The sequence below is a fragment of the Oryctolagus cuniculus genome, chromosome 7 (genome assembly GCF_964237555.1).
Source record: "Oryctolagus cuniculus chromosome 7, mOryCun1.1, whole genome shotgun sequence".
Lineage (NCBI taxonomy): Eukaryota > Metazoa > Chordata > Mammalia > Lagomorpha > Leporidae > Oryctolagus > Oryctolagus cuniculus.
The window spans coordinates 41,245,722-41,270,576 of NC_091438.1; the positions used below are offsets into that span (position 1 = coordinate 41,245,722).

The 24,855-nt window shown below is 42.5% G+C and overlaps 1 protein-coding gene across 2 annotated transcripts; it reads left to right on the top strand.

The window, feature by feature from the left end:
* The first annotated feature begins 1,239 nt into the window (after positions 1 to 1,239).
* FCRL2 (Fc receptor like 2) lies at positions 1,240 to 22,049 on the top strand. Of its 2 annotated transcripts, XM_051858501.1 has the most exons (12): positions 1,240 to 1,340; positions 2,194 to 2,214; positions 7,727 to 7,987; positions 8,233 to 8,517; positions 9,385 to 9,672; positions 10,475 to 10,753; positions 11,063 to 11,179; positions 18,283 to 18,310; positions 19,279 to 19,364; positions 19,609 to 19,674; positions 21,398 to 21,429; positions 21,526 to 22,049. In XM_051858501.1, exons 1-12 carry the CDS (start codon positions 1,310 to 1,312, stop codon positions 21,562 to 21,564), a joined length of 1,533 nt encoding a protein of 510 aa, XP_051714461.1. In that variant the 5' UTR covers positions 1,240 to 1,309; the 3' UTR covers positions 21,565 to 22,049. The 2 variants fall into 2 exon arrangements, with proteins under 2 accessions (XP_051714461.1, XP_069933601.1); XM_070077500.1 differs by lacking the exon at positions 2,194 to 2,214 and having other exon boundaries at positions 1,263 to 1,340.
* The last annotated feature ends 2,806 nt before the right edge of the window (positions 22,050 to 24,855 follow it).

A 24,855-nucleotide genomic window follows, 5' to 3' on the forward strand; every position in this document is an offset into this window, starting at 1 on the left:
CTGGGGTTGGTGCTGTGGTGTAGCGGGTAAAATCACTGCCTGCAGTGCCCACATCCCATATGGGAATCCTGGCTGCTCCACTTCTGACCCAGCTCTCTGCTATGATGACCTGGGAAAGCAGTATAAGATGGCCCAAGTCCTTGGGCCCCTGCATCCACATGGGAGACCTGGAAGAAGCTCCTGGCTCCTGGCTTCGGATCGGCCCAGCTCCTGTGGTTGTGGCCTCTTGGGGAATGAACCAGAGAATGGAAGACCTCTCTCTCTCTCTCTCTCTCTCTCTCTCTCTCTCTCTCTGCCTCTCTGTAACTGTGCCTTTCAAATAAATAAATAAATCTTAAAAAAAAAAAAAAAAAGAGGCAAGGCTTTAGGGCACACGGGTGGAACTCTCAGGAATGACATCAGTACTTTTACAAAAGAGGCGGCCGGCGCCACGGCTCACTAGGCTAATCCTCTGCCTGTGGTGCCGGCACCCCAGGTTCTAGTCCTGGTCAGGGCGCCGGATTCTGTCCCGGTTGCTCCTCTTCCAGTGCAGCTCTCTGCTGTGGCCCGGAAAGGCAGTGGAGGATGGCCCAAGTGCTTGGGCCCCTGCACCCACACAGGAGACCAAGAGGAAGCATCTGGTTCCTGGCTTCGGATCACTGCAGCGCGTAGGCCATTGCGGCCATTTGCGGGGTGAACCAACGGAAGGAAGACCTTTCTCTCTGTTTCTCCCTCTCTCACTGTCTAGCTCTGCCTGGCCAAAAAAAAAAAAAAGAGGCAGGAGGAAGCCTGTTTCTCCTTCCACCACATGAGAACACAGAGAGGGAACAAACCCTTACCAGACATGCAATCCACTGGTGCCTTGATCTTGGAGTCCCAGCCTCCAGAACTACTAGCAATATTTTAGTGTTCATAAATGACTCAATCTGAGATATTTTGTTACATCCGTAAAAAAGAAAAAGGACACTGGTTCCCCAATTATGTCAAGGAGATGGGGCTAACTTCAGGCTTAAAGGACTTGCTGAGCACAAGGTTCTTAGAACTGACACAGGAAGAAATGAAATATCAGTGTGAACTGTCATCATTAGCCAAGATGTGAAGTTTTTCTAGCATGTAGAGAATTATCTCTAATTCTGTTAGCACTTAACAGGACAAAAGTAAGTGACTAATAGGACAGAAGTAAGTGGTTAAGCATTGCAGACCTTTTTCACTTCCCTTTTTGCTAATTATACAAAATTTATTCAGAAAAAAACGCTTCTGTCCACTTTTGTCCCACAGGCTTCCCAACTGGTGGCAGAGAGAACATCTCATAGAGCTGCAACTGGTCCTCATGCTGCTGTGGGCATTGCTGGTCATCTTTGGTGAGTCTTGATCATTTCAGCTAGAACTCAGGCAGCAGCAGGAGGAGGTCCCCAGTTCTTGGCAGGTCCGAGGCCTTAACAGAACATGGGGACCAGTGGGAATGCACAGGTCTCTTGATTCCTGCTCAGGCTGATGCAAAGCAATTAATGGACTGGAGAAAAATCAGATCACAACTCGTCCTAATCCTTTATGTTCCAGACAGGTCACTTCACCATTCATTTGTTAATCATGACTTTCCCTCACCTCCATGAAAAGTTATTGTTCAAACTTTGACTTGGGTTCGGAAGATGCATTGAGATCCTTTGTTCCCTTTGCTCTGTTCAGTTTTGGGCCATGAGGGAGATGAGGGCTACGGCGAGGGAGCAAGATCCCTTTCTTTGTGTCCAGCAGACACTAAATGAATACTACCTATTGGAATGAAAGGGCTCCAAGGTCAAATATAGCTCAAGGATTAACTTAGAGTGATTCAGCTCTGATGAACCCAGTGTGACCCAGGAATGCACTGCCATGCAGCAGTGCATCTACTCCTGGTAAAATCTGGGCACGAGAGAGGAGGATTGGAAAGAGGAAGGGAAATTAAATAAAGGAGAGAAGCATTAAATATCCAACATCCAGCTAGCTACTGGACTTGTTCCTGGCAATCTCTTGCTCAGGGCATGGGTTTGCAACTGGTACAAGGAATGAGTGTTAGTATGTTTGAGGGAGATTGAATTGTTGGTGCTAAGAGGTTAGGGGAATAGAAAGGAGGGAATAGTGGAAAGAAATTTTTGAGCTAATTATCAGAGAAAGGTCAATGTCTACATGTAAAAGAAAATGCTCAGTGCTAACCTCTGGCTTTTGATCCCCTCACAGCTCCAGCCAGTGAACAGGCAGGTGAGCTCCCTTTGTCTTTGTATTTTATTCTCTGGTCTATCAGTCACCCAGCCAGCACAGGCTGCTGCAGATGTCCATATGTCACTGGTCCCCTGGGCTGGTGCTCTGAGGTCACACAGCCTCCACGCTTGGGTGAAACAGGCTCTGCTCAGCCTTCTGGAAGACCCAGGTGCTTGCCTCTTTATTAAGGAAACAGATGTAAGGTGGGGAGTGGGAGGAATTACATCTGAAAAAGGGCATGAAGGCTGGGTAGAATGATTTGGAGAGACTGTCCTTCCTGTCTATATTAATATGACTTCTTAATATTGTCTGAATATGGAATGTCTTCAAACTCTGGCAAGTTATTCATAGAGGAAAACCTTGGAACTGAAAACTTATGTGTGGTTGAATCAGCATATGTCATCACTGCATCTCAGCTCTTCATCAGGAATCAGTCAGCGAACAGATAGCCAGGCTTTTCAGATCCCTCCATCACTACTCAGCTCTCCCAACCTCAGGAGTGCTGCTGGGTCTGGCCAGCTGTATTCCAATTACACTTAGTTGACCAAATAGAACATGGACTGGCTCTTAGGCATGCTTGGCCAACCCCTGTTCTTGATCCATTATTTAATTCTGAATTTGTTTTAATGGGGTTACATTTATTTATTTATTTGAAAGTCAGAGTTACAGAAAGAGGAGAGGCAGAGAGAGAGAGAGAGAGGCCTTCCATTCTGCTGGTTCACTCCCCATTTGGCCACACTGACTGGAGCTATACTGATCTGAAGCCAAGAGCCAGGTGCTTCTTCTAGGTCTCCCATGCGGGTGCAGGGGCCCAAGGACTTGGGCCATCTTATACTGCTTTCCCAGGTCATAGCAGAGAGCTGGATCAGAAATGGAGCAGCCAGGTCTTGAACCGGCACCCATATGGGATGTGGGCACTGCAGGTGGCGGCTTTACCCACTATGCCACAGCACTGGCCTCATTACTGGTGTTAACTTTTAAACCATTTCATATCTAAAGCAGATTTCACTCTTTTTGGTTTAAAACTGTGCTCAGTAAAGGAAGCCAATGAGAAAAATACTTTATTCTATATACAGAATTTCCATGTGATTCCAGACTAAAGCAAGGGAGAATTGTTCCCTTGCCCATCTGATGCCAACTGCCAAGTCGAGGGGACTCTGGGCTCTAAGCAAATGTGTTGGGACAAGCAGATCACTGTTCAAGCTTGAATGAATCAGGATGCCCAGGGATACCTACAGAGGTCCTGCCTATAGCTTGTTCAAGAGCAAGTTTCCTCTTGTGTATTCATTCTGTCTCACATAAGGTGTGTGAGCCCAACTCTGTAATTTACCCAACTCCACTTCCTATGTTTAAATATGAGGAAGCCTTCATTAACAGTCATGTGGTTTTTGACCATGAGTAGAAATAGTGCTGTTACTCAGTCTTAGTGTGACATTGGGAGGCTCCTGGAGGTGAGTCATCCCAACTGTTCAGAAAAAGGGCAATGACTTTTTTCTTTTCTTTTCCTTCCCTTCCCTTCCCTTCCCTTCCCTTCCCTTCCCTTCCCTTCCCTTCCCTTCCCTTCCCTCTCCTCTCCTCTCCTCTCCTCTCCTCTCCTCTCCTCTCCTCTCCTCTCCTCTCCTCTCCTCTTTCCTTCCTTCCTTCCTTCCTTCCTTCCTTCCTTCCTTCCTTCCTTCCTTCCTTCCTTCCTTCCTTCTTTCTTTCTTTCTTTCTTTCTTTCTTTCTTTCTTTCTTTCTTTCTTTCTTTCTTTCTTTCTTTCTTTCTTTCTTTCTTTTGCTTTCCCTTTCTCAGAATGCTGCATGTTCTTTAGAATATTAAGTGCTCCATTCAGCAAAGAATAAAAGACAACGTAGTTTGGCATCATATAGTGAAAAGAGTAGGAGTTACACAGCCTCACAGCCCAGATTCAAATCATGGCTTTGCTGTTTACCTGCTCTGTAAGCTGGGCAGTCACTTGGCCTCTGAACCCTAGCCTTGTCTCCAGTAAAATTTCTCTGGCCTGGTGAGACTCCCACTCCCTTGCGCAGTGTGAAAATGCTACTTGGCATAGCAGCTGAGATGTCTTTCTTTGCATCTAGCCTCTCAGGATGTCTTCTTCCTCATTTACTCCTTCTAACCACACCCGTGCATTGGGTTCACCACTTAGAAACTTCCCCTCACAGGACAAACCTCTGAGAAATATTATTTGCCTTTTGCATTTGCCATATAGCTCTAGTGAAAACATTTTTCACTGGTACTCTTGTGAGGAAAAAAAAAACCTCTTCAGATGTATAGATATCTTACTCCTAGTTAAATCTTTGTGGTTTATTACATTTTTCTACCTAAGGGCTTCTCTGTTCACAATCTAACCTTCTTCCTGACTCCATTCCATCGCCCAACCCCCTCATCCCGGACACACACCTGCCTAGTGCAATTCTCTTCCATACTATCTGAGGATCAGCAAGATCCTATTGGGCACTTCTGTAGGAACAACCGTTCTCAGCCTATTGTGACTGCTTGTTTCCTTTCCATCTGTCCTGGTTGCTAGAGGATCTGGAATGCCCTGAAGATGAAGCATTATGGCTTCATCGCCCTGCTTCTCCAGGACTTCTGTCTCCTTTCACTCCACTAAGATATACTGTATCACAGGATAGAGTCTTCGTGGCTGCCCTGCAGTGACTGCCAGCATACAGCCAGCCACACTGCAGCTGAGGGTTCCAAACTACCAGGCAGTGGGCATCAGAGTGACCAGAGTGAACTCTTTTTTTTTTAAAAGATTCCATTTATTTATTTGAGAGATAGAGGTACAGACAGAGGGAGAGACAGAGAGAAAGGTCTTCCATCCACAGCTCACTCCCCAGATGGCTGCAATGGCAGGAGCTCAGCCTATCCGAAGCTAGGAGCCAGGAGCTTCTTCTGGGTCTTCCATGTAGGTGCAGGGGCCCAAGACCTTGAACCATCTCCCACTTCTTTCCCAGCCCATAGCAGAGAGTTTGATCAGAAAAGGAGCAGCCAGGGGGCCGGTGCTGTGGCTCAGTAGGTTAATCCTCCACCTGCGGTGCCGGAATCCCATATGGGTCCCAGTTCTAGTCCTGGCTGCTCCTCTTCGGATCCAGCTCTCTGCTGTGGCATGGGAAAGCAGTAGAAGATGGCCCAAGTCCTTGGGCCCCTGCACCTGCATGGGAGACCAGGAAGAAGCACCTGGCTCCTGGCTTTGGATCGGCGCAGCTCTGGCTTTGCGGCCATTTGGGGAGTGAGCCAACGGATAGAATACCTTTCTCTCTGTCTCTCCCTCTCACTGTCTGTAACTCTACCTCTCAGATAAATAAATAAAATCTTTTAAAAAATAAAACGAAGAAAAGGAGCAGCAAGGACACCAACCAGTCCCCATATGGGACACTGACACTGCAGATGGAGGCCTAGCCTACTGTGCCACAGCACCGGACCCCACAGAAAATCCTTAACAAACCCCATTCTAAGTCTTCGTGGGTTCCCTGATAGGTATGGACCAACTTACTTTCGTTCTCTATGACATCACTCAGAAATTTTATCTCCAAATCACTTCCATCCCTTCCTTTGAGACATCCTCCCAAGCCCACACCATCTCAGACTTGAACTCCATTATTTTGGTTGCTCTTAAAGTGCAGTCATAATGACCTCTTAATTTCCCCCAGCCATCATTAGCTTCTGCAGCAGACATTCTCCTTCAAGGCTGTGAATATTCACATCTCACTGAGTGGCCCATCTGTATAAGCACAGTGCTTATCTCATAGATAAGCATCCTTACAATAGCCCAAGGAGAAGCCAATATTCTTCACTCTTCTACTTCCTAGGTGAGAAAACCAAGGTAGAGAGGTAAACTGCTTTCTCTAAGACTACACAACTAAAAAGTATCAGATTTAGATTCAAAGCAATGTGAGCTGGATATCAAACACTAGGTCAAACATTCTGAAAACTAAAATCAATCAGCAACTCTTGGTGATGGATCACTCTATCTGCATTATTACTTTGGGGCCTCCAAGCTCCATATCCTTCTCTTCAGGGACTTCCTCTCTGGGTTTCAGTCAGTTCTCCCTGCTGCTCCCACTTGGGGTGGTCTCTCATGGACTCAGCACCATCTAGTTCCAACTACTCTTCACTTGTGGTTCATTCTTGGAGTGTTCTGCCCCTTAGCACGGAGTCTGAGACTGTGAATCAATCAACCAGCTCAAGCTCACCGTGAGGCCACCCATGACCCTCATGATCTTTCCAACAGCATCTACAGCCATGCCTCAGAATGCTTCCCTCCTGCGCTCAACAGCATTTCTCCCCAGGAATTTGTGAAGAAATGATGAGTGTTTGAGGTGATGGATGTGCTTGTTATCCTCATTAGATCATGGCATAAAATGTACATATATCAAAGTAGAATATCAGGCCCCCATAAATATCTACAATGATCATGTGTCAGTTTAAAAAATTGGTTTAATTGAAAGTTTCAAGACAGAGTTCCCATGGGATAGTTTCCACCTATAAAGGAAAGAAAGCAATCTCAAGCTAATTGTTACTGCAACCGATTTCTAGTCTTCTAAATTAGTTTATGAAAAGATCACCCACCAGTATTGAGTAGGTAATTCTGGTCTTTTTGAACCAGCCAGTAATAAAACATATACTTTTTCAAAATTGGTAGTTCCATGGGGTGGCACCAAGGTACAGAGGGTTAAGTTGCCATCTACAACCCTGGTATACCTTATAGGAGTGCCAGTTCAAGTTTCACTGCTCTGCTCCAACCCAGCTCCTTGATAATACACCTGGAAAAGCAGTGGGACATGGTGGTGACTCCTGCTACCTATGTGGGAGACCCTGATGGAGTTCCAGGCTCCTGGCTTCCACCTTTCCCAGCCCCAGCCATTACAGCCATTTTGGAGTGAACCAATGGTTGGAAGATCTCTCTCTTTCTCTTGCTCTCTCATCCTAGCTTTACAATAAATGATTTTTTTTTTTTAAAAAAGTGACAATTCCGAATTTCAGGAGCCCTCCCTGGTATTTTGGCTCTGATTCTGCAGTGGTCATTTATAAGAGATTACATTTCATATTTCATTGACCTCTGCTTTTGTGCTGTACACATCCAAATTCTAGCAGTCATTGTATAACAAATATCAGGAAGGAAAAATTTTTATTTGTGATAAAACGTGGTGCCTCACCTTAAGGTCAAAATCTTGAACTGAAATCCTAAAAGATACTGAAGACATCACAAACACAGAACATAGTCTGGCATCACAAACAAATAAAGTGACAGGGCAGAAACTGGAGAATTTATGGCAAATATAAGGAGAGCAACCCCTGGAGAGGACATTCTGTGATAGAAGGTTGAGTTAAAACAGGAAGAATGGGATGCAACCCTGAGTAATTAAAGCAGGGGTTGGTATTTCCATCTTGTCTACAGATGTAGAGGCCACGTTTGACACAATCCTACTGCCCAAGAACAAGGGAAAAGGTTAGAAATCTGGAGTCTCTGAAAAATTGGAAAATCCAGTGTTCCTCCTTCTTTTGCAGACTGGCTGACCCTCATGGTGCCCTCTTCTGTCTTTGAAGGAGATAACATTCTTCTGAAATGCAAGGGAAAAGATGACTCAAAAATAAAGACTATGACTTACTACAAGAATGGAATAAAAGTACTTTCTTTAAAACATGTTTCAAGCTTCTCTATCTACAGTGCAGCTTTGAGCGACAGTGGCAATTATTACTGTAGTGCTACTTTAACAACATGGCGGAGAAATAAACACACTTCAAAAACAGTGGAAATCAAAGTTCAAGGTAAAATCTTCACTATCACAGGAACTGAGCTGGGCAGGAGATTGGTAGCAGAGCAGGGTGGGTACTTGGTAAGGGAAAGCTGCCCACAGACTAAATATGGGCTAGAGTCTGGTGGTTTGAATGTGCCAGGAAGATGTGATGGGTGATATGTGTCTGGTCATTCATGTCTTGTTGGCTGCAGTTGCTTCCCACCAGGTACTTTTCCACAGAAATACTGAATCTCACTGCTTTGGGGACTGTTCTAGAGCTTTTTCCACGACCTGTGCTGACAGCCAGCTCTTCCCTGCCCTTGGAGGGTAGCCCAGTGACCTTGACCTGTAAGACCCAGCTACCTCCACAAAAGTTACATGTCCAGCTCCATTTCTGCATCTTCAGAGATCACCAGACCCTGTGGTCAGGCTGGAGTAGCTCCGCAGAGCTCCAGATTCCTGCTGTGTGGAGTGAAGACTCCGGGTCCTACATGTGTGAGGCAGAGACAGTGACTCCCAGAATCAGAAAACAGAGCCTCCAATCCCAGATTCACGTGCAGAGTAAGTGAAAGTGGGGCTGAGCCTGGCAAACAGAAAATAATGCTGAGGCTTCAGCTTAGACTGCTAATCTTTTTGTTTCTTTGCACAACTCCTGTCCTTGTAGAAAGTGAGAAGTGAGCTGGAGAAACTTCAAAATACTCATGGCATTTCTCTTCATAAAAATCCAAAATGGACTAAGCTCCCTACAAGTCTTCCCTTCTTTATTAGTCAACCAATAGTCCTTGACCAAGCCTTCACTGACCACTAATGGTGTGTTGTGTGTTGGGTACTCCAGAGGATAAGGTGTCTACCCCCAGTGATGTTCCATGGGGCTCACATGCAGGGATCCCAACACAAATTGCCTTATTAGTAGGCAGAGTTGTGCTACAGCCTGTGAAATGTCAGAGGAAGCAGAGATCAGAAAGAACTGGAGTGACCAGAGGAGTGGTTGCGATTTGGTTAAACCTTGCAATTGAATGATATGGGAATTGTTATTGGAATTGTAATGGGAAGAAATGCCTTTTATAGAGGAGGACTGTTGTACTGGTGTCCCTCTTTGTTTTGTACAGAATGCACCTGTCTGCACAGTGATATGCCTAAGCCAATTTAAAAGCTTCCCATCTCATTTACTGAATGAATCATCATAAATTCTCTAATTATCACTACCCGATAAATCATCCAGGATCAGGGTTAGGACATACAAGCGCCTGTATCCACATTCTTCAAGGATAGTGGTCAGGATACCCATCTCTTTAGGAATATTTACAATGCACACATAACAATCCCCAAGTTCCTACTCCTTGCAAGAAAGAGTAGAATCAATCTACCCTTGTGTTCCTAGGATGTCCCATAGTAAGGCTTCTCACATTTTATCTTATATCCATCCAGGAATCCCTGTCTCCAATGTGAGCTTAGAGATCCAGGCCACTGGGGGACGGGTGATTGAAGGAGGAAAGCTGGTCCTTCTCTGCTCGGTGGCTAAGGGCACAGGGAACATCACATTTTCCTGGCACAGAGAGGACCCAGAAACCAGTCTGGGAAGGAAGACCCAGCGTTCTCTGTCGGCAGAGCTGGAGATCCCATCCGTGAAGGGGCGTGATTCTGGTGAATACTATTGTAGAGCCAGCAATGGTCATGGCGCCGTCCAGAGCAAGGTGGTGAATATCCTTGTACACAGTGAGTTATGCTCTCATTTACCTTAGCTAGAAATTCCAAAATTAATGTCATAGTACCCTCGAGACCTGGGGAAACTCCAGGATGTCTTAGAACAGTGCAGTGGAGAACCACAGCAATTTGAAGATGGGTGACCCTTGGAAGTCTAACTACTCACATATTCTTTTTTCTGAAGAAATATAAAGACAGCTATATTTGTGCAAATAAAAGAATAAGATGAAATCAACAAATGATTATATCTTCAGACAGTACACCAGAAATGCTATCCCCTAAATTTCTTCATTTAAAAAGATGTGTGCATTTTTTGAAAGGCAGAGTTGCAGAGTTACACAGAAAAAAGGAGAGCCAGAGAAAGAGAGAGAGAGAGAATCTTCCATTCACTGATTCACTCCCTAAATGGCCACAAAAGCCAGGACTTTGTCAGGCTGAAGCCAGAAGCCTGGAACTCCATCTAGGTCTCCCATGTGGGTAGCAGAAGCCCAAGTACTTGGACCATAATCCACTACTTTCCTAGGCACATTAGCAGGAACCTAGATAGGAAGTGGACCAGTACAACATGGGATGCTGGTATTGCAGGCAGTGGTTTAAACCCCTGTGCCACAATACTAGCCATTTCTCCCCAAATTTCTAAATACAATATTGAGACAATTTCCTCTGGTTTTTCTAGTTAAGTTAATAGAAAGAATACATAATGACCCAAGAGCCAGACCCTTTACTGAGACCCTGATGTGGGAGTCTGGGAGTCTATTGCAGTCTCACAAATCCTCTCTGACAGCCCCCCCACCCCCACCCTCTTATCTGTCAGTTCCAGTGTCCCGACCTCTCTTCACTCTCGGAGCCCCTGGAGCCCAGGCTATGGTGGGAGACGTGGTAGAGCTGCACTGTGAGGCCCTGAGAGGGTCTCCCCCAATCCTGTACCGGTTTTATCACAAGGACGTCACCTTGGGAAACAGCTCAGCCCCCACTGGAGGAGGAGTCGCCTTCAACCTCTCCCTGACAGCAGCACATTCTGGAAACTACTCCTGTGAGGCTGACAATGGCCTGGGGGCCCAGCGCAGTGAAGTGGTGTCACTCTCCATCTCAGGTGGGGTTGATGATACCTGGATACAGAATTTTGTCATCAATGGCTCTGTCCCACCGGTGTTTATTGGTATCATGTTGGGTTTTCAAAAGACAGGAGATGTCCTGGGTATTCTCTGCTCTGTGTGGGGGGAGAGGAAGGCCGATCTTAGTATCTAGCCTCTTCTGTCCTCTCCCTTAACCTGACAACTACAAATTATATTTAAATGACTTCTTGGATGAACATTTGTCTACCGTTCCCACCTGGTGTTTAAGGACTCCAGGGCCCAAGACTTTTACCCCCTGAGGCTGAAACACTGGATTCTTCCCTCAGGGCCTGGTGGCTATGGAGGAAAACTCCTCACAGTCAGAGTGGCTGGGGGACTGTTCGGTGCCCTTGGTTTCGCCGCTGTTGCTTTGCTGTTTTATTCCTGTTCACGCAAGATATCAGGTTGGTGTCTGCTATTTGTTTTGTTTTCCCTTTTTTGTTATGAATTTGTCCATTACTGATATAGCTTTCATTTGCAATAAAAGAGGAGGAGGAGAAAGAATAGGAGGGGAAGGGGAAAGGTAAAGGAGAAGGAGAAAGAGAGGAAAGAAGAAGGCATTTCACTGTGGCCTGGATTTCCTCGCAGCATCATGACCTCTATATAGTTGGACATTTTTTTTTAAAAGAGAATATGTATAGCTTCTTTTATTAATTATCAAAGCTACAAGTCTTCTAGACTAAACTGTATACTCAGTAATCAACTCTCTTTCTCTAACTAAGCAAAATAAAATATACAGCAAACCGTACACCTAGCACACACAAGTAATTCACTTATATTCACTAAACATCCTTCAGAATCTGATGTTAAAAATACTGACATTATTTAGCATTACACTATTATATATGCATCTTGATGGTTGAAAATGATTCCCCAAACCATTATCTTATGAAACAGAAAATAATATTAAAATAACTTCATTTGAAAGGAATTTTAGTAGTTAGTGTGCAGAGAAGTTGTTAGAACCTTTTGGACATCAATTGTACAAAGTATGCATTGCAGCATGGAGTTAAGAGAAGTTCATTTTGTCCTTAAGTTGTTTTGCAAACCTAAAATCACAGATCTCAATGAAATCTGCATTGGCATATTCATCCATGTATCGAATGTTACTAGGTTTAAGATCACGAATAACAACTCCTTGACAATGAAAACTGTTAACTGTCTTAGTTATTACCTAGAGTAATTCACTAGCCTCCTATTCTGAGAAACATTTTTGTTTGAGAAAATGATCCAATAGCTCTGGTCTTTACAATAAATCTGTAGCAAGGTAAAAATATCTATCTATCATCAAAGACATCCTTTAAAGTAGTAATGTTTGGATATTGTATGGACAACACTATAAAGTGCATCAGAATCTCAATTTCTTCTAAGGGATCTCACTTACTTTTGTCAATGATCTTCACTACAAATTCCATGTCTTTGTTTTATGTATGCATTGCTTGCAAATGGAGTAGGAGCCAACACAAATATCCTCTTTTAATTCATATCATGAAAATTATGCAGCATTTACATGTATCTGAATGATTGGCAATACATTTACACTTGTGATAGGAGTGATTTTATATTTTTCTGCAATAGACGTTGCAACAAATCTGAATCCTTTGAAGAGTTGATGAGCATTCGCGTGGGCTGGTAAGCCAGGAGAATCTTTAGTCATTTTTGCAGTAAATTCAGCATCAAAACAAAAAGTATCATTTGCTTTTCCAGAGGCATATTTAAAAGGAGGTTGAAATTCTATTTTATATAATTTATTTATATAAATAATTACTTATAATTTACAAGTTGTCTCATACTCCAAAAGCAAGTGTTATTATGAATCTGAAATACCTTTTATCAATTACTTTCTTTTTTCAAAAGGTTTATTTATTTATTTAAAAGCTAGAGTTACAGAGAGGGAAAGGCAAAGAGAGAGAGAAAGAGAGAGAGAGAGAGAGAGAGAGAGAGAAAGAGAGGTCTTCCTTCCACTGGTTTACTCCCCAAATGGCAACAGCTGGAGCTGGGTTGATCCAAAGCCAGAAGCTTCTTCCAAGCTTCTTTTTATTACCCTGTCAATGCCCTTAAACAAACTTTTAAAAGATTTCCCCCCAGCATTTCTAGTCCTTCAGAGATGGGTGGTTCAAAATTGATGAAGAAAAAAAATTCTTCATCAATAATTACTGGAAGTGTAAAGTCATCTGCCTTTAGTAACCAACACCTTCCTGAAAATGGTTGTGGTTTTGATAATTTAACATGACTCAGTAGCATGTTTCTAAAATGAAAGACTTAGGGAATTTTTCTAAGTGGTTTGTCATTCTGATCTCTGCTAGTATCTATCATTCAAAAACATTTCCTAGTGACCAAATTATTGAACCTATTATGCATGGTAAGCTTACCTATGTTACCTATAACTATAAAAAGATAAGTTTGTGTTTTTATCCATATTATCAAAACAATGTCAAATAGTTTGCCATGCTTACGTGGCCAGCAGAGGGCAGAGCAAGACCCGAATCCATATCTGCCTGCCTGTAAAGCTTCAAACTCCTGTCTCCTCACATAAATTTCACCTATTTCAGTAAAGTGGTATTTACTTTATCAGATACAGGACAATTATGGGATACATCAGAATCCCAGTGTAAACTATTAGGGTCTCATTAAATGCTTCCTTAGAGTTACTGCCTACCATCAAGTGAAAGGAATTTTAGAAACTTATCAGTTGATTTTTTTCCTATATAGTAAATATTCAGGCCAGTATTTCCAAGTCATCCAATGGAAGTTCTGGTTTTTAAGCCACCTAAGATGAAGGAGATAGGATATTGCACAAACTGGATCCCTCTCTACCGCTCTATTCCCAAAATACCTTTCCAGGCCCTCAGTCCTTCCGAGAACATCCTGCCTCACCACCAACCTACTCTTTCAGGGATGAGATGACCTTCCAGGACCGTCTATGTGTGGAGTTGACATCCAACCCTGCTCTGTCTCCTCATCCACATAATAAGAAAATAAAGTTACCTTAGCTCTACCCCGTAGCATACCTAAGCTATCTTCAACTCTTCTAGACCCACAGAAGGCAGCACGGGTGCCTATATTGGTCTGCTTGGGTCACCATTAAGAAATACTGCTGGCTGGGTGTCTTAAACACCAGAAATGACTTTTCTCACAGATCTGGAGGCTGGAAGTCCTAGATAAGAATAGCGGTGGCTTCATTCTGAAGCTTCTTCTCTGAAGTTGTAAGCAGCTGCCATCCTACTCTGTGTTCACACTACTCCTCCCTGTGCAGATATAGTGAAAAAGACTGAATTCTCTTCTGATAAAGACACTAATCCTCTTATATCAGGGCCTCGTGCTCAGAGCCTCATTTAAATTTAATCTCTTAAACTTGATAAAAGCACCTATCTCCAAATATATGAATTCTCATTACGCAAACATTCAGTACATAACAGTGCCCACGGGTGGGCAAGCTTTGACATAAAACCACCTTTTAAGCTTACTACTGAGTCATTTTTATTATTGTACCATTGGCCAAATTAAGTGACATGGTCATACTGCAATGCAAGTAGGAGAAGCAGTCACTACTTTTTTACTGAGGAGTGACACAGTCACCTCTCAAGGCACTGCATGACAGGAAGATAGGAACAAGTGGGAGGCCCTTATCAGACTGCACCTTCAATCACAACGTTCTTCTCACTGGTTGTAGTTACACTCACAGTCCCACACAAAGCTATTTTCCCTAAATTTCCTAATAAAACCAGGGTGACTATTTCTGGACATGGTTTCGAGGTTCAGATTCTGGAATTAACAGCCTATTTTGTAGTGACTTTATATAAGGCACCTATTTTTGTTTCAAATAGACAACTTAGTTGGGAACAAATTAATCCATCAAAAGATGATACAGTAACTAAACATTATATAAACTACAATACATTAATTGGATGATCTAACAAAAACAATCTTTTTCTTTTCTTTTATGGATTTTGGATTTTGTAACTTGGAAAAATCTTTCCCATTTAAATGACAAAAAATCCCATCCCTCATATTTTCTTCAAAATTATATTGTTTCATATTTGACTAAATTTTAGATCCATCCAAAAACGTTTTTGAATAAATTTTTTTTTATTTGACAGGTAGAGTTATAGACAGTTGAGAGAGACAGAGAGACAGAGAGAAAGGTCTTCCTTCCATTGGTTCACCCCCAAATGGCTGCCATGGCTGGAGCTATGCCAATGCAAAGCCAGGAGCCAGGTGCTTCTTCCTGGTCTCCCACATGGGTGCAGGGGACCCAAGCACCCGGGCTATCCTCCATTGCCCTCCCAGGCTACAGCAGAGAGCTGGACTGGAAGAGGAGCAACAGGGACTAGAACCGACACCCATATGGGATGCTGGCGCCGCAGGCAGAGGATTAACCAAGTGAGCCATGGCGCAGGCCCTTGAATAAAATTTTTTTATTCTAATCTAATTTTTTTGTCAGGTAGCTGATATTTATCATATAGCTCTATCATTTATTTAATGAATCTTTTTCTCAGCAACATGGTACTTTTATAATATAATATGATACAGTAAAAATATGTATATTTGGTCTTTGTCCCTGATTCTAAGCACAAGAGCTACTAAAACACTTGGAACTTCTTGAGTAACGGATGGATAATGGAATCATTTTTTGCTATAATACTTAGTCTCTCATTCCTGACACAGAGCTCCTAAAACCTTTGCAATTCTCTGTGTGATGAGAATGTCTTTTTATGCTAATGTATGCTAACAAGACGGTTTTGGGCCTGGGCACTGATTCAGGATTCTGGCTGGTTGCCAGGAAGACTAACCACTCTGATTAGAAAGTTGGCACTTTCAACCCCATCCCAGGAGCTCTGAGGAGGGAATCAAGCTAATCACAAATGGTCAGTGATTTAGATGAGGATACACACGTAATGGAATTTCCATAAAACCCCTAAATAATGGGATTTGGAGAGTGTCCAGGTTGGTGAACATACCCACATGCAGGGAGGGTGGCACGTCTCAACTTCATAGGGAGCAGACGTCACAGGGGACTCCCTGGGGAGCAGAGCTCCTGCCCTCAGGACACTTACAGATGCTATTCACACCTTGTTTTGATTCTCTCTCTCTCTCTCCTTCTCCCTCCCTCCCTCCCTTTCTCTCTCCCTCTCTCTCCCCCTGTCTGTCTTTTTTTTTTTCTTACATCAGGATTGCTTTCCAACGTGACTGAGCTATTTTTTCAAGAAATTTTCTGGATATTGTTAATTATTCATTTTTTTTCTACAAACAATATAATCAGTTTCTCTTAAGAAGATATTTTCATTATCTCATAAATATATATATTACAGAAAAATTGACATCTTGATAATGTGGACTTTTCCTATAACTCTATGTCTTTTTGTTTCTTTTAAGTAGATTTTGAGACACAGTATTTTAAGATTTTATTTATATAGGTCTTCAATGTTACTTGTTTAGTCCTAAGATGTTTATTTAGCAATTTATTTACTCTTTTTTTTAAAGATTTTATTTATTCATTTGAGAGGTAGAGTTATAGACAGTGAGAGGGAGAGACAGAGAGAAAGGTCTTCCTTCTGTTGGTTCATTCCCCAAATGGCCGCAACGGCCGGAGCTGCGCCGATCTGAAGCCAGGAGCCAGGAGCTTCTTCCAGGTCTCCCATATGGGTTCAGGGGCCCAAGGACTTGGGACATCTTCTACTGCCTTTCCAGGCCACAGCAGAGAGGTGGACTGGAAGAGGAGCAGCCAGGACGAGAACCGGCGCCCATATGGGATGTCCGTGCCGCAGGCAGAGGATTAACCTACTGCGCCACAATGCTGGCCCCTATTTACTCTTGCTACTATAATTAGTTCATTGAACAAGGGGACTCAGTAACCACAAAAAATAGTACTTTATCTCCTTCTTCCTTTGCTCATTCACATTCATTCAATTTATTCCCTTACGCTTATATGCTTATTCACGCTCACTTTATTTCCCTTAAGCTTTTAAGTATTAGGCATATCTAGATTTCTCGTACTTTGACAAATGATATATTCCATTGTGATAAAAGTATATCTACCTTTTGAATATTTTTTGAAGTTTTCTTTGTGAACTAACATATTAACAATTTTTTTATTATTCAAGAGTACTTCCAAAGTAGATAAAGCTCATTTCAAAAATACTTTCTTCAAGAGGGAATTGCGAAAGACTCAGACACTGACTTCATTTGTGTTATTAAATGTCTATCCCTTGTCTTATGTTTGAATGACAATTTGGCGTGGTAGAAAATTCTAAATCTTACTTCTTTTTCTGGAAGACTGAACAAGCTAATTATAGAGTTTCACTTTCTCCTTAGGAAACTAAACTTAGATTAACCTTGTATCATGGTTTTCTGGGGAACCAAATATAGTTGGAATATTGGTTGTGTTAGCAGCAGCATTTTTCATGGTTGGTAAACTGGAGAGATTCTGACCAGGATTGTAAATGGTTGATGGGAAACAAAAGTGGGGGCATTACTAAAGTACTGTGACTCCTGACAGTGGAATTCCCTTGTAGTGCTCACCTCTGGAGGCTGTATTCACACACTTAGGGGTGTGACAAGAGGTATTGATTTCTTGAGCCAGGGTATCCCAATATCCATCTATGTGGTCTTCTTTCCTGATATTATGTGATTCTCCTTCTATAGCTCCCTGCAGAGCTACATAGAACAAGAGGATAGCCTAGTGGACCTTATGTATGTCAGTATCAAGCCTAACCCCGAGGCCTCTGCTATTGACCAAGTGTTACAAATATTACAACACATAAAAATTCAGAATGGTCAAGTAAAGTCTAAAATAGAAGAGTAGTAAAACAAAATGAGGCCGGCGCCACAGCTCACTAGGCTAATCCTCCGCCTTGTGGCGCTGGCACACGGGGTTCTAGTCCCGGTTGGGATGCTGGATTCTGTCCCGGTTGCCCCTCTTCCAGGCCAGCTCTCTGCTGTGGCCAGGGAGTGCAGTGGAGGATGGCCCAAGTGCTTGGGCCCTGCACCCCCACTGCCATCGGATCAGTGCGGTGCACCGGCCACAGCGCGCCGGCCGCGGCGGTCATTGGAGGGTGAACCAACGGCAAAAGGAAGACCTTTCTCTCTGTCTCTCTCTCTCACTGTCCACTCTGCCTGTCAAAAAATTAAAAAAATAAAAAAATAAAAAATAATGAGAGCCATCAGCAATTGAAATATATTATATTTTACAATAATTCAAATAGCATTGCAGGTACATCCACAAAGAGACAGTAGTACAGAGTAGAAGATCCAGAAATGGTGATCAGTGTACATAAGGTTGCATTTGAAGTGGAATTTCAAATCGGTGGTGTGGGGGTGGGGGTTAGGGGTGTATTATTTAAATAATAACTAATAGTGGCACAAATATAAAGTGGACAAAATATAATTTAATTACTATTCTATATGCTATTTCTTACCAGCTGGTGACACATAGTTAAGTCATATAAAAGCTTTAAGAGTTAAAGTTACTATCCCTGAAATAAATATCCCTTTATCTACTTTTCAGGAGAAAGTTCTGCCATTGAAGCATTCAGGTAAAAACTCTTCCCAGCCAAAATATCAACTTTAAAGGCTTCTCCCATTCACAGTTTAACATTTTTTTTTGAAGACTTACTTATTTTTTTGAAAGGCAGAATGACAGAGAGATTTTCCATTTACTGGTTCACTCACCAAATGACCACAACAGCCAAGGCCGAACCAGGCCAAAGCCTGTAACTAGGAACTACATCTGTATCTCCCTCTTGGGTGGCGGGGGCCCAAGCTCTTGTTCCATTTTCCACTATTTTCCCAGGTGCATTAGCAGGGAGCAGGATGTGGTGCAAGGCAGAATCAGCTCTCCAATATGGGATGTCAGCATTGCAATCACAGCTAAACCTTCTGTGGCACAATGTCATCCCCTGCCCCCATTCACAGTTTTAATTACTTACTACTATTGCCTGTACAAAGGAATCAAGGCTATTTGGTCACATGGAATCTTTCTATAATACTTACTCATGTCTCCACTTCTGGCTTAGTGTGGTCCACATCACTCTAGGTAATATCTTTTGGATATAGTATTGGATTTATTGAGGACCTATAATATATGAGTAAGTTTTTGTTAGATATTTAGAGTAATGAAAATACATATAGAATAGTTTATTTTCCCAAGGCACACCCTGACTTATAGGAGATGGAAGACATACACAGAATATTAGAAAGTGCAGAGAAATAAAGTAATGAGAAAGAGGCAAGTGACACTCTATAAAAGTTTTGCAAGAGAAAAAAATCACATCTGTGGCAGTATTACTTATAAGTCTCTCATTAATAGCTTTCCAAAGAGGTAAACATGAGAGACAGAAAAATTTTCTGAATCGGAGTAGATAGTCTACATAAGGGCCATTAAAACACCCAAGCAGAAAGTTATGATTTCCTGGCTTCTACCATCCTTCTCACCAGACTCTTCCCTCTCTGTTGTCACTCACAACCCCGGAGAATATCATGTCACTAATTCACATTCTCACAGAGGTGCTTCCAGTCCAAACCCTGAAGAGGGCACCCCACCCAGCCCACTCCTAGCCTTAGAGGAGCAGCAGCCGGTGTATGTCAATGGTGAGTCTTCCTACTGGGGATTGTGTCTCGGGTTGAAGCAGGGAGAGAGAAGAAGAAAAGACCAATAGGTGGTCTTCATACTACAACCTCATTACTCCTAATATTTCCAACAAGCCAATGATTGCCTTGGGATCACTTTGGGGTTCTCAGGAAGGATGCATTTATGAAGCAGGGGACTTGGAAAATGTGTATGAGGTTTGAACTTGGCGAGGCATATCTGTGAGCTATTGTTTTCTCCCTGCAGTGCACTCTGTAGGTGTGGATGTGATTTATTCCCAAGTCTGCAGCATCCAGCAGCCACACAGTCCAGGTGAGAAACTGCAAAGTAGTTCTTGTTAGATGTATCTTCCCAGGAAAGTGGCATATTTTGTACCTTGGCGGCTTCAATGCACTTGCCCTTGATATGAAATCTATAGATCCAAGAGAGATGACCATCAACAGTTGGTTCTGAGCCAGGCCAAAGCCAGGGGCCAGAAGCTTCATTCAGATCTCCCACATAGGTGGCAGGGGCCAAACCCTTGTGTTATCCTCTGCTGCTTTCCCAGGGGCATTAACAGGAGCTGGATCAGAAGTGGAGCTGCCAGAACATGAACCAATGCTCATATGGAAAACTGCTGTCATGGGCGGCAGCTTAACCTACTATGCCACAATGTTGGCCCCAGCAGTGCATCTTTTAAAGGATCTGTAGTCTTGGGGATCAGATGGGAGGAGTCACTGAAAGAATCAACCTAATCTAGAAAACTTTTAGTTTAACATTCAGCTTTGCATGAACTGAGCCAATGTTTCTATAGCAATGTCCTTTAGCTATTGCTCCAGTGCCTTTGAAGATGCAACCACAAATGCTTGCCTTTGTTCTGTGCTCCCAGCTGGCTATGATGGAACCCGTGTCTTGTGGCTGCTGGGCTGATTTCCTGGTCAGGAAATTTGCTGGTCAAGAGAGTGGTCAGCCACTCTCCTCTGAGCCTCTGAAAATGAGTCCTCTGCTAGCCTTGCTCAGAGTTGTGCCCAGGGTAGCTGAATACCCTATCATTCTCCTTCTCCTTCTCTGTTCTGTGAACATCCCAGAGAATCAAAGGGTACAGTAGTCTCCACATGATACTCAACTTCCAAACCCTCTAGTTGCTGACTTACAGACCCATAGTCTTTCCATTTATTCTTAAGTAATCTTAAACAACAAAAACAAAAGCTAGTGTCTCCAAAGAGTCCTTGTTCTGTAATTAGTGTGCTTGGTCCTAAATAAACCTGACTGAAGATTTCTACCTCTGTAATTGAGCCCTTCTCTTCAGTAGAAGCCCTCTCAGGACAGCCTTCTATGCCTGGTGGGGAAGGGACCTTAGTCAGATGCTTTTCCCTTCCTCAACTTGCTTCTGTTTTTGAAACCTTCATGTTTGGCACTTATTTTCCATGGATCTGAAAAAAAAAAAAAAGCTGATTCTCCCAGCTTAATCAAATGAGCAAATTGGCTCCTATTTGGGGGATGTGCTTGTGGATCCTCCAGTGTCCTCCACCTGGGAACTGGGGAGGGAAGGAGATTCTGCCCACTATGCAAAACTGGAAAAAATAGAGAATGAAAATCATCAGTGAGCATCCCCCAAACCTTAACTGCTATGTGACTCAGGGCCTGTCATCTCTTATCTGTGCCTGCAATTTCTTTCCATTTGGTGGGGTGAATCACCCCTGGTTAGTTATCTGAAGAACATAGAGGAATGACAAGAAAGTGAACCCTGGCAGAATGTTGCAATGGTCAGAAAAGTCAAAAGGACAGAAAGTCATGTGGGCGGTAACAAGTGGGACATTTCATCAGAAAGAGGAAAGGCTTTATTGTGACTAATATTGGTGGAGGGCTTGGAGGATGAATGCGTCTTCAAGAAACCTCAAAACGAGCAACATTTAGGGATGGGATTTTACAGAAGAATAAGATAGTGGAATTCCACACATTAAGCATAGCAGTTCTATGCCCTGGAGCATAAAGTCTGAGGGTGAAATCTAAGTGGGAACCCAAGATCTCAGTACTACTTTTTTCCCCTCCACAGCAAACATCAAAAGAGCTCTTCTGGAGAACAAGGTGAGCCAGAGTCCTTGAAAGTTCTCCATCTTGCATCTCTTTGCCGTGTTGCTTCTCTTGTTCACTCAGTTCTTTATTTCTGTGTATCTCTCCCAGGACTCTCCAGTCATCTACTCTTCTGTGAAAAAGTCCTAAGACTTGGAGGAATCAGAGGGGAAGATAAACAGCAAGAATGGAGTCACACTAAAGGTTCCACAAAACCTTATGAGAATGCTCGAGGCCATATGGCAGCCAGTTTGTGCTCCAGGGAGCCTGGCAGTCAAATGCATGTCCTCATTTTGTTCTCATGTTCCCCCTTAATAACTCCTTTTATACATTAAATATTTTTTGAACTGCTCCTGCATCTCAGGCATGACACATAGAATGTTTTTCGGCTATATTCTCTTAAGCTATCAATGCACAGACCAGGGAGGAAAGAAGAATGAGTAAGAGAGACATCTCACCTTTACCTACTCTGAAGTGACGAGAACAGAATCCATCTGTGGTCTGTTATTCCTTCCCAACTAGATTCAGTTGTCTTTTATTTCCCCAGAGAACTCAAAGATTTAAATCTAATCCCCTCCTGCTTTTGTGAGAACTTGAGGGTTAAGTTTGTAGAAATAAACATCTGCCTGAGCTGAGCTTGCCACATTGTCCAGGACTTTGAAAATTCAATTTTACATAAATTTAAACAAATTAAAAAGTGTTTATGTCAGTGGAGGATGGCCCAGGTCCTTGGGCCCTGCACCCACATGGGAGACCAGGAGAAGCACCTGGCTCCTGGCTTCGGATCAGCACGGTGCGCCGGCCGCAGCACGCCAGCCACAGCAGCCATTGGGGGGTGAACCAACGGCAAAGGAAGACCTTTCTCTCTGTCTCTCTCTCTCACAGTCCACTCTGCCTGTCAAAAAAAAAGTGTTTATGTCTTTTTGAAATTCCAACCATCTTTGTTTTAAGATTTACATCATTTAATTGAAAAGCAGAGTTATGCAGAGAGAAGGAGAAACAGAGAAAGAAATCTTCCAGCTGCTAGTTCATGCCCCAAATGGCCCAAGGGCCTGGGCTGATGCAGACAGAAGCCATTCTCATGTGGGTTTCAGGGACCCAAGTACTTGGGACATCCTCTGCTGCCCTCTCAGGAGCATTAGTAGGGATCTGAATCAGAAGTGGAGCAGCCAGGATGCACATCAGCTCTCATAAGGGATGCTGTTTTCACAGGCAGGGGCTCGGCCCACTGGGCCACAATGCCAGCCTCTAAATATTAAACATCTTGTAAAGAATAAGATCACAGCCAATGGAACCCACTGCATACCGTGATTTGTTAACTCCAGCCCATGCCAACCATGTGGTCTTCAGCTCACTGTCCTAACCTCTTCATGCCTCAATCTCCTCACCTTTAAATGGGGATAGCCCAAAGTGTTGTTATGAAGATTGGTCATAAATTGCCTGGCACATTTTCTGGGCTATATGTAACACTGTATTAGTGTACATTATGCTCAGGTAAAGTATCAATAATTATCATCCAGCCTTCAAATCATTATGATGAAAGCTTAAAAAGTTGTGTAATAAGGAACCCTAGTCAAATGACTGTCAAAGGCAATTATCAGAATTTTTACAACATCTTTTTGATAAATGTTTTTAATAATTCCTTCTCCTACTGAAGGTAGTCACCCATGGGAAGGTCATAGGTTTATGTGAACTTGACTTTTATATTTCAACTACCTAGGAATAATTCAGAATGCTAAATGAACTACATTGAATTAAGTTCATCAGAATGAATAAATAGGAATGATGATGGTTTTAAATTTTTATATTGAAATGATTATAAATACACAGGAAATTGCATAAAAATCCACTCAAAATGGATCAAAGACCTAAATATACTACTGAATACCATCAAATTACTAGAGAACATTTGGGAAACTCTGCAACTTTAGCATAGGCAAAGGCTTCTTGGAAGATACACCAGAAGCAGAGGCAATCAAAGCCAAAATTGACAAATAGTATTAAATAAAGCTGAATAGCTTCTTCACTGCAAAAGAAACACTCAACAAAGTGAAGAGGCAACAGGCAGAATGGGAGAAAATATTTGCAAACTATGCAACTGATGAAGAATTAGTATCCAGAATCTATAAAATGCTCAAGAATCTCAACAACAAAACAACAAAACAACAAAATAAACAATCCAGTTAAGAAGTGGGCAAAGAACTTGAATGAGCATTTTTCTTTTTTTATTTTAAACTTTTTATTTAATGAATACAATTTTCATAGGTATAACTTTAGGAAGACGGTTGTTTTTCCCCCCATACCCACCCTCCCATCCTCACTCCCATCCCACCACCTACTCCCTCTCCCATTCCATTCTTCATTAAAATTTATTTTTAATTAACTTTATATACAGAAGACCAACTCTATTCTAAGTAAAGATTTCAACAGTTCGCACACACACATGGGAATTTTTCAAAAGAGGAAATTCAGATGGCCAACAGACACATGAAAAATGCTCAGGATCACCAGCTACCAGGGAAATGCAAATAAAAATAACAAGGAGGTCTCACTTCACCCCAGTTACAATGGCTCTCATATAGAGATCAGCAAACAACAAATGCTGGTGAGGATGTGCAGGGAGAGGTAACCTAATCCACTGTTTGTTGGAATGTGAAATGGTACAGTCTTTGTGGAAGACAATATGGAGATGCCTCAGAAATCTGAAGGCAGATCTACCATTCGACCCAGCGATCCCACTCCTGGGAATTTATCCAAGGAAAATTAAATCAGCATCTGAAAGAGTTATCTGTACTGTTCATTTCAGCTCAATTCACAATAGTTAAGAAATGGAATCAACCCAGATATTGATCAAATAAACACAAAAATTAGCACACACACACACACACACATAAAGCAAAAATTTCTGTAGAAATAGCTATAAGTTTGCCTAGGAAAGACTCACCCAGGAATTAAAATTGAGTGATATATTTGGTAAGTCCACCTACTGTGGAAGCTCTCAGCATCAAGGACTGAAAGCCAGCATGTCTCCTGGATTTATCACAAGGTGGAGTGATCTCACTCCTACAATTAACCCTGAGATCCAGCAGGGAAGAAAACATGAATGACATGGCTATGGTACCTACCCACAGCCTTCTCTGGACAGTGCCCACAGACTCCACTAGACAGCACCCATGGCCAGAGAAACAGATGGTGACCCAAAGGAGCTTCATATGAAGACTGCCAAGCAGGTTGAAGAATTTTTATTTTGCCCATTGTTCCCTGTGTATTTTAAATTAAACAAGACATCTGTAAAGAAAGAGAAAAAATACAATTAATAATCACTCACAAGTTTTAGAAAAGTATTTTCATTATAAGTCAAAGAAGACAAGGAAATTAATGCTCTATATATTTATCAAATGATAAATACTTTTCAAATGATGTGATTTCTAATTTCTCATT

Excerpts from the sequence above, each read along its gene's own strand:
- FCRL2 (XM_051858501.1), top strand. The coding sequence starts at position 1,310 with ATGCTGCTGTGGGCATTGCTGGTCATCTTTG. Across the intron at positions 11,180-18,282 it reads CTGTTCACGCAAGATATCAG|GAGAAAGTTCTGCCATTGAA; the intron begins GTTGGTGTCTGC and ends TCTACTTTTCAG. Across the intron at positions 19,675-21,397 it reads CCAGCAGCCACACAGTCCAG|CAAACATCAAAAGAGCTCTT; the intron begins GTGAGAAACTGC and ends TCCCCTCCACAG.